The sequence below is a fragment of the Delphinapterus leucas genome, chromosome 5 (genome assembly GCF_059928025.1).
Source record: "Delphinapterus leucas isolate spDelLeu-1000000601 "Yukka" chromosome 5, BTC_Dleu_Yukka2, whole genome shotgun sequence".
In the NCBI taxonomy this organism is placed as follows: Eukaryota; Metazoa; Chordata; class Mammalia; order Artiodactyla; family Monodontidae; genus Delphinapterus; species Delphinapterus leucas.
Window position 1 is genome coordinate 43,362,002 of NC_143133.1, and position 18,706 is coordinate 43,380,707.

The 18,706-nt window shown below is 43.3% G+C and overlaps 1 protein-coding gene across 1 annotated transcript in view; it reads right to left on the reverse strand.

Annotated features, from left to right (window-relative positions):
• PROM1 (prominin 1) overlaps nt 1-18,082 on the reverse strand; it is a 93,346-nt gene extending 75,264 nt beyond the window's left edge. The window contains exon 1 of the mRNA XM_089911699.1: nt 17,647-18,082. Within this exon, the coding sequence (XP_089767825.1) occupies nt 17,647-17,869 (223 nt within the window). The 5' untranslated portion in view covers nt 17,870-18,082. The remainder of the gene's footprint in view (nt 1-17,646) is intronic.
• Between the last annotated feature and the right edge of the window lie 624 nt (nt 18,083-18,706).

Below are 18,706 nucleotides of genomic sequence, written 5' to 3' on the forward strand. Positions count from 1 at the left end.
TTGTAGATCTGTGGATATACATTTAAAGCAAGTCCTGTCGGCACAGTTGCAACGTTTTCTAGAAGCAGTTAGTTACTCTGATATGGTCATGAGAAGATGGAGTAACCAGAAAACGGTGCAAACAGATTTGGGATTTTGCGAGAAAAGAATCAAGACGGGAGAGGAGAGAAAGGGGAGGTTGATGACACAGCACTGTGGGTGCTCACAGAGTGAAGATGACGGTTCTGAGAGCATGATCGGGGGCTGCTGAGCTGGGGAAGGAAAAGCAAGGAGGCGGCTTGCTGTAGTTTGTCAGGAAGGCCCCATCGGAGGAGGAAACACAGGCAGAGATTTGGAAGATATGAAGGAACTAGCCACCCACTAAGAGGATGCAGAACATCCGGCTGAAAGGCAAGGCACGTGCAAAGACGCCACTGCCAGGAAGGAGCATATGGAGAGTTTCTAGGAACTAACAGGCCAGCAGGGGCAGGGTAGGGAGGTGTGAAAGAGTTTATCCATTTATGCACACACCAAATATTTAATGAGCACCTGCTACGTACGTTCTAGGCACTGTCCCAGGCTCTGGGGATACGGTATGGAAGAGGTGAGCAGAATAGAGGCCCAGCCCTTAAGATATTTAGCCTGATAAACAGGATAACAAATGTTTACTAGAATACCAATAAACGTGTCACACAGAAAAATGAAACAAGGTAAGGACTAGGGAGAGGGATCCTAAATTAGAGAGTGTGGCCAGAGATGGAGATGACATTTGAGCAAAGACCGAGTTACATGAGGAATAAGCCACGCAGAAGAATGGTCCAAGCAAAGAGAACAGTCAGATGCCAAGGGTGTGCAGCAGGACATCGTGTGGTGTGTTCCAGGAAGAGCGGAGAGGCAGCTGGTGTAACTATTACAGTCCTTAGGAGGCTACGGTGTGCCCCCTTCCCCATTCTCTTTCTGTAAGTTGAGGCATCTGCATTGGTCCAGGTGACAGCCAGCCTCCGCCAGGGGGAGGACAGTCCTGACAGAGAGAAGTGGACAGATTTGATACACATGTTCACAGTAGAACACGTGGATTTACCTGTAAGCAAATAGGTTCTTTAGGGAGACTTGTCTGTCCCTGTTATTGCAGGGAAGCACTCATTTCTGAAGTCAGCTGTTAATTTCAGAGTAGATGTTCATTTCTACTCTGCTTTATTTCTATTGCACAAGTTATATTTGGAATGGCTCTTTAAAGAAATGCAGTTCCTTGCAAGCTTCCCAAGTATTCAGTCACTTTACACCACAGTAGCCTTGTTGCATTCAGTGAGCATGTCACAATCAATCGCCCTCCCAGAAGCCTGCTGTCCAAATCTCATTAGGCTGAGCTTCTGGGTCAGCCAACCTCCAATAGGATTTTCGAACACAGACAACCTCCTCTTCCCAGGATATATCAATTAAATTATTAAAATATTAAATATTTTAAAACAACAATACAGGACTGATGGATTCCTGAAATAAATGCTAAAGAAATGTCAAACACAAAAAAACAATTATGTCACCACCTTTTGGCTGCCCTTGTTGACTCTGAAGTTTCCTCCCACAGAATTACAAAACAGAAGCTCCTCTCTCAAGCTGCTTCCTATAAACGAGTCATCACTCTACTTGAAAGGATGAAGAGACTTCTTTCACCTAAGCTACTGCCCTGGGAGTCTTTTCCATCCTCTCTCTTCTAGTTTTAAATGATTCAATATTTAGGTTTTTTTTTTTTTTTTTTTAATCCCACTCAAGAAGAACTTGGCTTTTAGGATTTTATTGTTTAATTTTTTTAATTTTTTATTTATGTTTTATACAGTTTTAAAGGTTACTTTCCACTTACAGTTATTACAAAATATTGGCTCTATTTCCCGTGTTGTACAATACATCCTTGTAGCCCCTTACACCCAACAGTTTGGACCTCCCACTCCTCTACCCCTCTATTACCCCTCTCCCACCCTCCCCACTGGTAACCACTATGTAGTTTGTTCTCTTTAGCTGTGAGTTTGCTTCTGTTTTGTTATATTCACTAGTTTGTTGTTTTTTTTTTTTTTTTTTAGATTCTACATGTAAGTGAGATCACACAGTATTTGTCTTTCTCTGTTTGTCTTATTTCATTTAGCATAATGCCCTCCAAGTCCACCCATGTTTTAGCAAATGGCAAAGTTTCATTTTTTATGGCTAATATTCCATTGTGTGTATATATACATATATGCATACACACACACACACATATATATGTATATATATATGTATATATACACACACACACACCACATCTTCTTTATCCATTCATCTGTTGATGGACACAGGTTGCTGCCGTATCTTAGCCACTGTAAACAATGCTCCTAGGAACATTGGGGTCTATGTGCCTTTTCCAATTAGTGTTTTATTTTTTAGGATTTTAAATTTTTATTCCTATTCTACCTAGGCTTACTGGGATATGTATAACATAAATAAGATGGAAGAAAAAAGAAAAGGAAGCCCAGGGACACAAGGTGAAACTCCTTAGCTCCACGCAGGTGGAGACCATCTGACTCGTGGTTCCATCCCCCAAAGCAGGCACTCCACATGCACTTGGCATTTGTGGAAAAGGAACATAGGAAGCAAGAGGCACACCTGTGTCCTACACCTGTGCCTGAAGGGGGAGCCACTGTTCTAAAATCTCCCAGGAGCCACCCAGAAGCGTTCAGTCCAATTGCTCAGGAAAAACTTCAACTAGAAGGAATATTTTATTCCACGTGCTCTCACCGAAAGGAAACTCTGAGATGTGATTAACCACCTCTACAATACCCTAATGGTAGCTGAAGGGATATGTTTCGTTGCACAATCACAGAAAGCAAGGAGGGGAGAGGCATGGGAAGGCTCACCAGGAATCACTCCAGGTGTGCAGCCCACATAGCTCGGGACAAAGCCCAGGCGGATGGCAGAGTAGTGCACAGGGGAAGATGGGTAATTTTTAAATAAGTAGACTCGAACAACTCATACTGACTCTTTGTCATTCATGCCTTTTCAAAAAAGTAAAATTTTCTCAATTCCTCAATTGGTTTCAGCCAAAGGAGGTAAAGGGGGAAATCAAAACTGAAATTATAAACTACCAGAAATTAAAAATGAGAACCCCGCATTTCAGGATAAATGCATTCATTAAAAAATAAGAATAAGGGGCTTGCCCGGTGGTCCAGTGGTAAAGAATCTGCCTTCTAATGCAGGGGACGCGAGTAATATCCCTGGTCTGGGAACTAAGATCCCACATGCCGCGGGGCAACTAAGCCCGCACACCACAACTACTGAGCTCACGCGCCTCAACTAGAGAGAGAAACCCCGCACACCACAACTAGAGAAAGCCCTCATGCAGCAACGAAGACCCAACGCGGTCAAAAATAAATAAGTAAATAAATAAAATAAATTTTAAAAATAATAAATTCTTTTTAATTTAAAAAAAGTGAGAGGGACTTCCCTGGTGGTGCAGTGGTTAAGAACCTGCCTGCCAATGTCGGGGACACGGGTTCAAGTCCTGGTCCGGGAAGATCCCACATGCTGCGAGCAACTAAGCCCGTGCACCACAACTACTGAGCCTGCGCTCTAGAGCCCATGAGTCACAACTACTGAAGCCCGCACGCCTAGAGCCCGTGCTCTGCAACAAGAGAAGCCACCACAATGAGAAGCCCGCTCACCGCAACGAAGAGTAGCCCCTGGTGGCCGCAACAAGAGAAAGCCTGCGTGCAGCAACGAAGACCCAATGCAGCCCAAATAAATAAATTTTTTTAAAAAAGCGAGAAAAAATGTTATTTGCTTTGTATGTATGTATATTGCTTTTATATTAAAAATAAATGTAGTTTTATTTTAATAAATAATGAGCAAGAAACCGATGTATACAATTGGACTCATTTGCTGATTCAGATTTTTTTTTAATATTTATTTATCTTATTTATTTATTTAGGCTGCGCTGGGTCTTAGCTACAGCACATGGGATCCTTTAGTTGAGGCATGTGGACTTCTTAGTTGTGGCATGTGGACACAGTTCCGGCATGTGGGATCTAGTTCCCCAACCAGGGATCGAACCGGGGCCTCTGCATTGGGAGCATGGAGTCTTACCCACTGGACCACCAGGGAAGTCCCTTGATGATTCAGATTTAATCCAATACTTATTCCTTCTCTGTTCAGGTATCCCCAGAAGCCCTCATCACCTTTAGTCTGAATCACACAAGATGTTCCTCACATCACAGCTATTTCTCGCCCTTGAGCTTTTCATAGATATTTAATTACTGTTAAATTTGGTAATCTTGTTGGCTAAAGAATTATACACTTGAGTTTTCCCATGAAAGTAAAAAAAGCAGCAATCTTGGTAATAAAGTTTAAGTTTCTGAAATATAAATAGCTGTCGCAAAGTTAATACACTTTGAATTCTACAGGAAAAAGTGAAGCCACCCACTGCAACTCACCGAGATAGCTGTATAAGGTGAAGTGTATAAAGTGAAGTATTAGGATTTGAAGAAAGCGGAGATAAATTAACAGCTGACAATAAAGAAAAAAAAATTCAAAAATCTGACAGTAAGGGAAATTCTAGAAAAAAAAAATTAAAAGCAGAGCAACATGCTCTTTCAGAAGGGCTCACTGCCCTGCAGGTTTTACTGTATGATAGTTCGGTGATATCATCGTGACACTAGTATTTCAAGAAAGTACACATGGCAAATGTTCAACCTTTGTTAAGTAAATGGAGAAAGAAATTTGTAGTGGTTAGGGGAGAAAGTACAATAGTTTTAAAAGTTCAAAAATACCAAAACAAAAGCAAGAGATTATGAAGGATCTCCAATGTGCCAGGCACTACTGGCATCAATAAGTGTACAGTCTGAGACAGCAAACTATTAAAAGGCAGTGTTAAACACGCAATAGTAAAAGTGTATAAATGACACAGATGTACAGACACAGATAGTACAGACAAAATGATGCGATGAGAGCCACCAAATCTCCAGAATAGGTATCACATGAAGAAACTTTTAAAGAAACAAAAGGAGTTTGCCGAAAGGCAAGTGGAAGGAAGAAGGCAACAGAACGAGGTGTTTGATCTCCAGGGGGTTAGGTCCTCAGGTCAAGCAGGAAATGCAGTGAACGGAAAGCAGGCAAAAAAGAATTATTCATGAAAGTCCCTTAAATCTCTTGTCTCAAGCAAGCAGTGACAACTTTTAAGCGCTGACAGAGGAGGTGGCTTCACACTACATAATGCAGTTGTACAACAGTAGGAAGAAATATTTGTACTATTCAAGTTATTTCTCTCTTTTTTACTCTTCAGCACATAGAGTTGAATCTTCATGAATTAAAGGCTTGGACGATGTGACTATTCAAACGTACAGTGGAGGCTCTGGGAGCTAAACCCCACTTTGCAGCTGATCAGATGACCCAGCCATCAATTCCTTCCCTCAGAGAACACGGCTGTATACCAGCCCTCACCATGAAGTCACCATCACCACCTCTGTTGGGTACCCTTGGCCCTCTGCAAACACCAGTTCACTTGTTCACTTCCGGGGTGGATTAGTGTGCTAGAGCTGTTGCAACAAAGTACCCCAAATGGCTTAAACAACAGAAATTTATTGTCTCACAGTTCTGGGGGCTGGAAGTTCAAAATCGAGGTGTGAAAGGTGCTCCCCTGAAGACTCTAGGAGAGGATCTGTCCTAGATCTCTCCTGGCCTCCGGTACTTTTTTCACTTGTGGCAGCATGACTCCAGTCTTCACGTGGCATCCTCCCTGTGTCCAGATCTGTCTCCAAATTTCCCCTTTTATAAGGACACTAGTCCAAGTGGATTAGGAGCCCACTCTACCCCAGTATAACCTCAACTTAACTAACTGCATCTACAACAAGCCTACGCCCAAAGAAGTTCACATTCTGCAGTACTGGGTGTTAGAACTTCAACATATGAATTTTAGGGGGAAACAATTCAACCCATAATACCGGGTTTGCTCCCAAGCTTCTTTCTGCCTCTTTATCTATAATAAGTAATTAAATATTATACAAATGTGTAATTAAATATTACACAAACTGAGGAAATATGAACATAAAAAGAATGAGCCTTGAAAACTAAGTCTAATGTTCTATAAAGACGTAGAAAAGGCCAGTCCATTGGATGAAGTACATGTGAGAAAGCTGTAAAAGTCTGGGGAGAAAAAAATCAAAGTAAAAATCCAGAGCTCTGGGCTTCCCTGGTGGCGCAGTGGTTGAGAGTCCGCCTGCCGATGCAGGGGACACGGGTTCGTGCCCCGGTCCGGGAAGATCCCACATGCCACGGAGCGGCTGGGCCCGTGAGCCATGGCCGCTGAGCCTGCGCGTCCGGAGCCTGTGCTCCGCAATGGGAGAGGCCACAACAGTGAGAGGCCCGCGTACCGCAAAAAAAAAAAAAAAAATCCAGAGCTCTGAACTCTGTTTTGCTTCACTTCAAAGAAATCAAAACAAAGAACCAAAAATTATAGAGAATGCATCATGGGTGCTATTTATATCAATTATCTATCTAATTGATGTTAAACTTCAAACAACTCATAGTAAAAAAATGTAAGCCTTGGCCGTACATCAAAAGATTGGTGAACGAATGTTTTAGGTTCCTTGTTTTTAAATTTTATTTTAGGCAACACACTTATAGGTACAGAAATGAAGAGATGTCCACAATAAAATGTTAAGTGAACAAATCAAGTTACAAAATATGCAAAGAATTCCATTTTTTTCTTAAGAGTTCCAATATATTTGAGAGTATGTTTGCAAATAATTTTGAAAGGATCAGACCTGCTATGAATGAATGAATCTATATAGTGATCATCAGTGCTGCTAACATCAGAAAAAAAGAGATAACCAGATGTTATCCATCTCCTCATGCAAATGTTCAATACAATCTATAAACTGTTATTTCTCCCAAAACAAACCTGCAGCTGATCTTTATAGGTCCTAGTTTATATGAAATGCAGAGGACAGAGAAACATGTAAAGAACACCGTGAAGATGGAAACAGCAAAATTCAGCCCATGGGAAATACTACAGGAACAGGAACAAGGCTCTTCAACAAATAAATTGCAAGGGGGAAAAAAGACATGGCAAGGCATCCTATAAGTTAAAAACAGACATAAAGAGACATATTAACCAACTGCAATATATTGGTATCATTTGGATCCTGATTCAAACAAACTGTTTTAAAAACTGCATTTATGGGCTTCCCTGGTGGCGCAGTGGTTGACAGTCCGCCTGCCGATGCAGGGGACGCGGGTTCGTGCCCCGGTCTGGGAAGATCCCACTTTCCGCGGAGCGGCTGGGCCCGTGAGCCATGGCCGCTAAGCCTGCGTGTCCGGAGCCTGTGCTCCACAACCGGGAGAGGCCACGACAGTGAGAGGCCCGCGTACCGCAAAAACAAACAAACAAACAAACAAAACTGTATTTATGAGACAACCGAGAAATCTGAATCTTTCCTGAATATTTTATTATATTGAAGAGCTACTGTTAACTTTCTACAGTGTAACAGAATGATGTCTTTATTTTTAAGGAAATACACTGAAATATTTACAGAGGAAATGATAGAAAAACTGCGATTTGCTTCCAAATGAAGGGGGTGAGTAAGAGGAGTGGGTAGAGGTAGAAATAAATAAGATTGGTCATGAGTTGAGTTGTTGAATCCAGGGTGGTGGGTAAGTGAGGGCTCTTCAGACTCTTCTACTTCTGCACATACCTGAAATTCTCCATAATAAAAAAAAAAGTTTAAGGATTTGGTTGGTATACTCACTTTGGAGAGCTGTTTGGTATTGTTACTGAAGGTGAAAAAATGTTTACCCTATGGCCCAGCAATTCACTCCTAGGTATATACCCAACAGCAATGTGTATATATAGTCACCAAAAAACACGTACGAAAATCTTCATTGCAGCACTATGTATAAAGGCCCTGCTATGGACTGAATGTTTATGTCCCCACAAATTCATATATTGAACCCCTAACCTCCTGTATGATGGTGTTTGGAGGTGGGGCCTTTGGGACGTTATGAGTTTAGGTGAAGTCATGAGGGTGGGCTTGTGGAGGGATTAGTGCCCTTGTAAGAAGAGGAAGAGACAAGAACCCTCTCTCCCTCCACCAGGTGAGGACACAGCAAGGAGGCAGCCATCTGCAAACCAGGAAAAGGACTGTCACCAGACGTCAAACCTGCTGGCACCTTAATCTAGGACCTCTAGCCTCCAGAACTGTGAGAAATAAATGTATGCCGTTTAAGCCACCCAGTCTATGGTATTTTGTTATAGCAGCCCAAGCTGACTAAAACAGGCCCCAAATGGAAACCTCTCAAACGCCAATCCAGTAGGATGGATACATAAATTATGGTATATTCACGTGATAGAATAGTACACAACAACAACAGTGAATATTTACAACTACATGCAACAATATGGATGAATCTCACAAATAAAATGGTGAGTAAAAGAAGCCAGAAACCAAAGAGAACATACTACTGTGTTCTACCAGGCATAACAAATCTACACTATTAACAATCAGGAGAGGGTTATCCTTGGGATGAGTTGGGGACAGTAACCAGGAAACAAGAGAGGGCTCTTCTGGGGGCTTGTTTTTTTTCTTGATCTGGGGCCTAGTTGCACAGATGTGTGCAGTTTATGAAAAGCCATCAGGCTGTAGGTTTAGGTGCACTTTTCTGTATGCATACAATTTTTAAAAATATTTTTAAATTAAAAAAATAGGAAATTCTGATTTAGTAAGTAGGGCCCAAGAATCTGCATTTGTAACAAACTCCCATGTGATGCCTGATGCTTTTGGTCCAAAGGCCACACCTGGAGTAACACTGAGCTAGGTCACTAGTGCCCAAGTGTACATGAGAATTTCCAGAAACAGCAGACAATGCATACCCCACTCCCCACCCCTCCACCGCCTCCTTCCTGTAGCTTTGGTTGGGGTTACAGGTTTACTGAGTGATGCCCACTTTCCACTGTCTGCTGAACCCCATGCACACGTTGGTCTGACATTCCAGAGCCTGTCTGCCATCTGCCCACAAGCTACTCCCCAAGTTCATGGCCTGACAACCTCCCGGACATGCAGGTCTCTGGCCTCACTGCTCACCAGGCCACATCCTACAAGCTCTTGTCTCAACTTGCATCACTCAGGCCTCTGCTTGTGCACCTGGAATGCTCTCCTCTGCTTCCTGAACTCTTCCACACCCGTAAAGTTCAGTTCAAATGTTCCTTCCTCCAGGAAGTCTTCTGCAATTGCCCCATCATGACTAATCCCTCCTCTCGACAGCCATGAGCACACTATTCATGCCGGACAGTTAGCATGGACCAGCCCTCCTGCATCAGAGCTGACTGTGGAGGTGGAGGTCTCTGTGCTCAAGGTTAGCCTTTTGAGAGCAGGGGAACCCAGTCGACGCCACCTCTGCCAAACAGCAACAGGTCTAGCTCACTACATACTTACAGGATGGAAATTCAAGAACTTGGAATCAGACAAGTCAGCTCTGAATCTGGTTCCATCATTTTTCAGAAACATGACCTTGGACACATCATTTAATATCTCTGAGCTACTCTCTGGAAGAACTAAAGAAGTATGTAATAGGTGTCATGGGCTGAATGGTTGCCCCCCAAAAGATATGTCCAAGTCCTGACCCCGGGAATCTGTGAATGTGACCTTATTTGGAAAAAGGGTCTTTGAAGATATAATTAAGTTAAGGATCTCGAGATAAGATCATACTGGATATAGGATGGGCTCTAAATCCAGTGACAGATGCCTTTATAAAAGAAAACAAAGGGAGATCTGAGCCAGAGACACATAAGGCAGATGTGAAGATGGGCAGAGATTGGAATGATGCAGCCACAAGCCAAGGATCACCTGGAGACACCAGAAGCTGGAGGAAGCAAGGAAGGATTCTCCTCTAGAGGCTTCAGCCTCCCTGAGTGCCAATATCTTGATTTCCTGGTTCTCAGAACTATGACAGGATAAATTTCTGATGTTTTCAGCCACTCAGTTTGTGATGATTTGTTACAGCATCCCTAAGAAACCAGTGCAGTGGGAGTCACATAAATACTTGCTCTTCTGTCCATGTGATCATCAAGACGTAAGATTAATTTAAAAGCTTATAATGAATATGGGTTTTATACATTCATATTTTACTTAACAAACACTTATATAGCACTTAGTTTATCAGACAAGGTCCTCGTTGCTTTATAAATATTATTTAAATATTATGATGATCCCCAAAGTACTATTATAATTATCTTCATTTTACAGAGGGAAAACTCAGGAACAGAGAGTTTAAGTCACTTGCCCAAGGTCACAAAGCTCGTCAACATAAAAGCCAGGAATCAAACCCAGGCAGAGGCTCCAGGGTGCAGGCTCATCGCTACCACTCAAGTGTTGGGCTCATTTCCGAATCTAGATCCCAGCCAAGCAGAGGGTACGTGGCAAGCCTGCCTCAGGCCACCCCTCCTGTAATGTCCCTCCCGCTGTATGCTTCTGCCCCAGCATTGCCCCATCCAGACCACACTGGACAGCTGCTTCTCCAAGTGTACGTTTTGGAACTTCCATCCAGTAGACGGCAATGTCTAATACCACATGGGCTTCATCCAGCAGCTGCTGGCGTGGCCTCTCTTTATTTACATTCATACTTAATCTCTCATTTCCTGCATGTATTTGAAGACCTCAAAAAGGACATCACCGCTGGAGACCAGGAAGCTTTCCTTCTTGTGTCTTTCACGGCACTGGCACACATTTATTTTCCGGAAGGGCACAGCCTACCTCTACTGCTCACTTACGGGAAGGCAGGGGCACGTTTCAGGACTTTGTGGACAAGTTTATGAAAATACGGTCAACAGGACTCATTTTTCAGTTTAGCACTGGAAGCTATACTATGAAGCAGAAGACACATCGGATGGATTAAAGGAGTGCCTGTTACAGTCTCCAGACACGCCCCCTTCCAGGGAGCACAAGGCGAGACAAGCCCAGGCGTGGGCATCACACGCTCTGGGTCAAACCTTGGCTTGGTCCCTTAGCCATCAGTGTGTGTGACCTTGGAACACTCCCTTAACTTCCTTGAGTCTCACTTCCCTTATCAGCAAAATACAAGTGGCAACTATGAGCCTGGACAATCAACACAGCCTGCCTGAATTCAAACCCTGGCTCTGCCACTGGCTAGTTCTGTGACCCTGGTCAAGTCAGTTAGCTCTCTGAACCCCAGCTTCCTCTTCTGTAAAATGAGATTAATAGCCCCTAGCTCACGGAGTTGTTGAGTTGTTCAAATCCCTGAAAGCCGGCACATACCAGCTGTTTGCTGTTGTAATTGTTCGGATGCAAAGAGATGACAGCCGTAGACTGCCCAGCACAGTGAGTGACTCTGGGGAGACAGGATCAACTAATGTTAGTCCTTTCCCTCCATGACCTTATTTATGGCCAGGCCCATTGCCAACCTGGGTCACGTGATGTAAAGAAGACAAGTGCTGGCTCCATCTGATTAAGTAAGAACACACAGGTGCTGGATATAATAAAACATCCTAATTCTAGGTGGACATTGGCACGGACACACCTACTGGGCTGTCCGTCCAACAACCCCTTTTCTGGAAACCACCTCCCTGCCTGTGATGCCACAGGGCCAGCAGTGCCTCACAGTGCCAGGCTCACAGCACCCGGCCGAGGCACGAGGTGTGACTGTAGCCACAGTTACCCGAAGGGCCCGTGGTTGGCGACTGGCCCCGGGCAGGACTGGAACTGAGACTTGGGACTAAAAGAGAGAGAATGCCCAGCCACTCGCTCTCCAGGAAGCTGGCCTGAAACCTATGACGTTGGCAGCCTAGCTCTCCACCAGGAGGATTACAGGATGGGAGAACCCAGAAAGGGGGATGGGAAGGAGGAGGAATGAAGAGGCCACGGGGCAGAGAGGGGCCAAGATGGGAGCCAGGTCGAGTCCCTGCTGGCTTGATTCCCCTCCCCAACCCCCTTGAGCGTCATGAAGTAACCCGAAGTCCTCATGATAAACCCCTTTTTAAAAAATTTTTTTTTATTGAAGTATTGTTGATTTACAATGTTGTGTTAGTTTCTGGTGTGATCACCAGAATCAAAGTGATTCAGTTAAACATACACACACACAGACACACATACACACACATATATATAAAAGGATATATACATATATTCTTTTCTATTATGGTTTATTACAAGATATTGAATATAGTTCCCTGTGCTATACCGTAGGACCTTGTAGATAAACCCCTTTTCTGATTGCCTTTGCTGATAGGTTTCTGTTACCTGCAACAGAAGGACTCTCAGTTAATATCACATCCTGGTGGCATCTCAAAGTCTGAGGAAACCAAGCTTAACTCTTCCCTCTTCCCCACTTCTACCACTTCCCCAGCTCCGCCCTCAGACCCACCAACTCCCGGGATCAAATCAGATTAGCAGAAAATGTTGTTACAAATAGGTCAACCATCCTAAAATCTAATTTAAAAATATGCCAAAACAGAGTGGAAAATTATTTTAGAAATTTTCTATAGCAATAAAAGCAGGGCTTCCCTGGTGGCACAGTGGTTAAGAATCCACCTGCCAATGCAGTGGACACGGGTTCGAGCCCTGGTCCGGGAATATTCCACATGTCGCGGAGCAACTAAGCCCGTGCGCCACAACCACTGAGCCTGCACTCTAGAGCCCGCAAGCTACAACTACTGAGCCTGCGTACCACAGCCACTGAAGCCTGCGTGCCTAGAGCCCACGTGCCACAACTACTGAAGCCTGCGTGCCTAGAGCCCGTGCTCTGCAACAAGAGAAGTCACCGCAGTGAGAAGCCCGCGCACCGCAACGAAGAGTAGCCCCCACTCGCCGCAACTAGAGAAAGCCCGCACACAGCAACAAAGACCCAACGCAGCCAAAAATAAATAAAATAAATAAATTTATAAAAAAATAAAAGCTGAGGAGACCTTTTTTTCACTTGTTCCATTAAAAAGGCTCGGACCTGGGTCATGATTTATGCCAAATTCATCACAGACACCCAAAATTGGAAAAGGCCCTGCTCACCATTCACACCAGATAATCTTCTGCAATGTATGCTTTCAATGTGCAAAAATTACTATTTTTCATGGTAACTCACGATCATTTTAAAAGCTGTATGATAAAATCAAAAGGAAATCAATTACCCACAAAGTAAGCTATAGAATATAGGAAAAATAGTCCTGGAGACAGGGGGTTCTCAATCTGCCAGTGGCTAGTTGTGTGCTTTGAACATGTAATCTTGTCCTGACTTAGTTTTCCAATCTGTAAAGGGGGATGTAATAAATAGAAATAAGACCACCATCTACCTCCATCATCTACCTCTCAAAGTTGCTGGGAGATTCAAATGAGCTAACACTTTGCACAGTGTGCCTTACAGCAAGATGCTGGGGAGAGGAGGAGGGAACAGAGCAAAAACAAGAACCCACGAGACGCAGATATTTTTGTGGGAGTAAAGACTACTTGGTAAACTAGCGCTACATCCAAATCTTGGCTTCTAGAGCCAGTTCTGCTGCTGTGGGGCTTGCTGGGGAGACACAACCCACTTAACTTCAAAAGCAACACAATCGCTTCTTACAAGGCAACTCCATGTAGTGTTGCTGAGGCAGGAGCAACAAGGACATTGTAAAGATCCCTCCTGGAGACACCTTTTCTTTCCTATATCCCTCGAGACACCAATTTTGGCGTCAAATTTGGTCAATTCTTCCTCTTGAGTAATAATACTAAGAGCAGCCACGTTTATTGAGGATTTTTCTCTGTGCCTTTCAGGCATGGTTTTAAACATCGGCTTTACATGCATCATTTTATTTAAGCCTCACAGATAAAAGCTATAGAGTGGGTTATGATTAGAGTCACATTACATCTATGAGAGCAGAGGCTCTGAAAATTAAGTTGGCCTAGATCACCTTGCGGGTAATAGGCAAGAGCTAGGACTTAAAGCAAGTCTTTTGGACACAGAATGGACCCTGCCTCTGTTTCCCCCATTACTTTTGCCTCATCCCACATTAGTTCATTATTACCACCCTCTGGACCACTGCAGGAACCTCCCCCTCCCTGTGACCTATCCTATCAGCTGCCGTCAGATTCTTTTCCCAAAACCCAAGTCCACTGGCTCATGGCACCCAGCAAGGTGCACCGCAGAAGGCAGTGCTTTCAATAATGCTTGTCAAGTGAATGAAACCTGCGCTCATGCTGCCTTAGCTTCCTTCCCGCTACAGAACTCTCTGGCCTGCCAGTCAGGGTCCTCCAGCTCTGGCTGCCCAACCCTGGCAGACTTACTCCATGAATACACACTTCACGGGTCCACCATGAACCACGGTCTCCTCCACTCCATGGACATGCCGTTTCCTCTGCCTGGAATGCTCTTTCCCCAGCTCCCCCCATGGCCCCCCACCCCCGCCACATACACACGCACATCCTGCCCTCAACACCCTTTCTCGGTTAATGAATGGACAGACGATTCCCCGCTAATGTAAGCCATCACTGTCTTCTTAGTGAGCCAAGCCCAGGACACCACATCTCCCTTGCAGCTTCAGATCAGGGCAGGATTTATGAAATACCCACCAGGTACTAGAGCACACTCTGCCGAGCTGTAGAGTTACCTGTCTGCCTGGTCTAATCTAAGCTAATCTTTTCTTCTATCCAGGAATAGGCCTTTGTCTCAAGCCCCAGCTAAACAAAACCTTTCCATCTTGTATTTACCAGGATGGGCTTCTCTTTAGAGAGTTCCAAATGCAAAACTGGGTATCCCATTTTGGTTGGAAACAGGATGTAAATGTGGAAAACTCCCCAATGATAGCATGAAAAGAAGGATCCGAGGCTCCAGGGCCGTCCCTTCTTCTTCTGCTCCTGCGCTGGGACTGTGCACTCAAAACTTCTCTCTCACATGAAAGAACAGACCTGTGGGATATTGTCTTCTGTGAAGATGTTACTCCACAGAGGACTCATCCTGAAGTCATCTGCTTTGGTTGATGTATTTAGTTAAGCTAATACATATAAATCTATCTCTTTCTCTCTCTCTCTTGCATCTTCAATTATCAAGACATCTGCCTCTGTTTTGGTGCTCATGAAATGCAGTGGTCCCAAAGTTCACAGCAACACTACTTACAAAAGCCAAGACCTGGAAGCAACCTAAATGTCCATCGACAGATGAATGGATAAAGAAGATGCGGTACATATATACAATGGAATATTACTTAGCCATTAAAAAGAACGAAACAATGCCACTTGCAGCAACATGGATGGACCTAGAGATTATACTAAGTGACATAAGCCAGACAGAGAATGACAAATATCATATGATATCACTTATACGTGGGCTCTAAGAAAGAAAAAAGATACAAATGAACTTATTTACAAAACAGCAATAGACCCACAGACATAGAAAACAAACGTATGGTTACCTAAGGGGAAGGGGGAGGGGAGGGAGAAATTAGGAGGATGGGATTAACAGACACACACTACTATACATGAAATAGTTAAGCAGCATGGACCTACTGTATAGCATAGGGAACTATACTCCATATTTTGTAATAACCTATATGGGAAAAGAATATATTTATATATGTATAACTGAATCACTGTGATGTACACCTGAAACCAACAGGACATTGTAAATCAACTATACTTTAATTTTTAAAAAAAAGTCACGTGCCAAGGGGAAAAAAAAAAACACGAAAAACATGATTGCCTCATAGTGTCCTTTATGTTGCAAAGCACCTCTTGAGCACTTTGAGGCTATTACGAAACCTAGTAACTGGGTGAAAGAATATGAATAATGGGATGGTGGAAGAAAGCCAACACACCAAGACATCACCTGCTAAATTCAGTATTATATTCTCTAAGCAACCTGACAATTTTTTCTGAAAGGGGTAGTGCTGGTCTGTTTCTGGGAATTTCTTTCTCCGAAGTAGTAAGTATTGATGAAGGTCAAGGGACAAGCAAGGCTAACACCCTCAGATTACATTAGGATTTAAATTCTAGACTAATCATGATGTTGGAGGTGAAAACCCTAGAATGCATCAGAAGCAGGATGTCTTTTAACCTGATCATTTGAATGAAGACCTTTAAAGATACTGTTTTCCCTTGTGAAACAAGTGTGAGGAAGCCTTCATATGAAATCTAGAGGGAGAAAAATAAAACGACATATGGAAAGAGATTACAGGATTAATTATATGATCTGCCTTAGAATGACACAGGAGACTTCACAATCTTTTTAAAGAAGTCACTGTAAATTCGTATTAAACAACCGAATTCTATGCTTTTTACATAAAAAAACAAAGAAGCCAAGACTAAAAACACTAGTAGGTGTTTCTTTATTCAATTATATTTACATCAAGTCCAAAAGTAAACAAAAAGATATTTATTAGAATAGTGAATTTGTATTCAACATGAATAAATAAACTCAGTTTGTTTTCTACTTTTGTCCTTTGGATTTCCAAATTTAGTCTTTTAAGCAGTGACATAAACAGTAAGCAGTACTTGTTCAGGACTCTCTTCTGTGACAGTAGGGCCCAGGGTGATTTACTTCATTGAAATGAAATTTAAACTAACAAAAAATTGAAAACTACACTTCAGACTGTTTCAATTGCTTAATCTGAGACAAATAAATGTAAAAAATTCTATGTAAATATATATTAAGAAAATCTGTAAACTGCCTGTAATATAAACAGGTGCTGAAGTTCACTAAATACATTCTCTCTCTCTCTCTCTCTCTCTCTCTCTCTCTCTCTCTCTGTCTCTGTGTGTGTGTGTGTGTGTGTGTGTCTCTCTCTCTCACACACACACACACAGATAATCTGCTTATGAACGACGGCTGGCCAGCTAAGGAAGATGATAAAGATTACTACAAATTTTATAATGTTTAGTAGTCAATGATAATATTCAAATCTTTGTAGTTTCAAGAACAAGCTTAAGCTAGATCTAACATTAAATCAATAAAAATTTAGACTGCCAAACCCTAATAGCAGACAATTCCCACAGACCATTTGAACTTTCATAATCCCACTCCTGAAAACACATACCCCGAAGACTTCCGAGTACAGATGAGCCGCAGTGGTGAGGCCAGAGAGTACGCACACAAAACAACAGCACGATGCCATGAATGTTCCCTCCTGGTTTCACACTCAAACTCTTAGACCTGAAGCAAACAAGTTACCCAGGTAACAGGTATGGTCTGCCCTGGCCTTGCCCTAAGCAGTGTCAAAACTGCATTTTGCGGTGGGTGGAGGAGAGTTAAATTTGTAACTCTCAATGGCCATGAGAGGTCATTATTAACTTCTCGTTTGATAACAGAGAATTTGCATTTTTACCCTAACTTCTACCTTTGGTATGAACTTGAGAACAATTCAATATTCTAACCAAAAAACAAAACAAACAAAAAAGGAGGGGAAGAAGGATAAAGAATTGGAAAAACAACACGGCAACACAGTTTGATTTCATTTTCTTATCATCACATTCCTAACAACCTATTTAACTTATTTTTCTTAACTTCTGGCTAAATACTTTCTGCTCCTGTGCAATTCAATCACTTTGAATCTCATACTTTAATATACGGAATATATTCTGCACTGATCGTGTTGTCATTAACAAACAATATTGTGTGTGTGCCCGTGAGTATGTTTGGAGACATATTGTACCTTGTCCCGCCATTGGCACTTACCTTCAGGGAAAGCATTCGGCTGCACCATGTGGAGAAAGATGTGCACAATTTGAAAGAGGATGCCAGTAGGTCCAGCTTCATAAGAATCTCTGGTCTCATAGCTCGTTGGAGGAAATTCAAATTCCAAACCATCAGGAATGTATGTGGATGATGGCGGTGGCCCCTCTGACATGGTGTCCCCATAAAGCCCCAGCAGCAGCAGGAAGCCGAGGAGAAGGGCCATAGCTAGCAAGATGCCCCAAACATGAGGTAGAACTGGGGGCCTCCCTCTTCAGAAGCCTTGGGGAAGACAGGAGTGTGTTTCTGTGCAGAAGAGGCGTGGCGAGGACTGAGTCTGCGGAATCCTTGGCTTTCTGGCTGGGTTGGCACGCGGTGAAGGGTGGCAGAGAATCTTCTCGGCTGTGGGGTGGGGGACGGTCAGTCGATCAAAGCACCATCCCTGGCAGGGAGAGAAGGGGCGGGGTCACTAATGCCTGCAGCCTGCCTGCACTGGCAGCTCCCCTGGAGGAGAGGCTGCAAGGCTTTAGAGCAAGCCCTCAGCCTAATCCGCTGCGGAGGAAGCAAACACAGAGCCTGCTTCAGAGCACAGGGGCAGGAAAGCTGGAAGGTTCCACGCTAGGGGCCAGACCCAGAAATACCAGCTAGTGTAACGAGTGTGTGGTCTTGGAAACCGACATTCATTAAGCACTTACCACATTCCAGACACGTTCCACATGCTTTACAGGTAGAACCTCGGTTAAGGCATTATCCCATTTTACAGAAGAGGAAACTGACTCCGAATTTCAGCAACTTGCCCGAGGCCATGGTTGATTCATGGTGGGGTAGAATTCAAACCCAGTAGTTTGCTTTCAAAGCCCAAGTTTGGACTCTCCCAACTCCAAGACACTCTCCCTACAGAACCCTCCCTTTCAGTCAGAGAAGCAGAGGCCCCCAGCAATAGATGAGATGCTTAATTTTCCTCCAATTTTGGGTTATTCTCCCCATCTCTGGAGATATGTCTTACTCCACCTTTTATTTTATTAATGTGCTCACTGATCTCATTTCATCCCATCTTCACTCA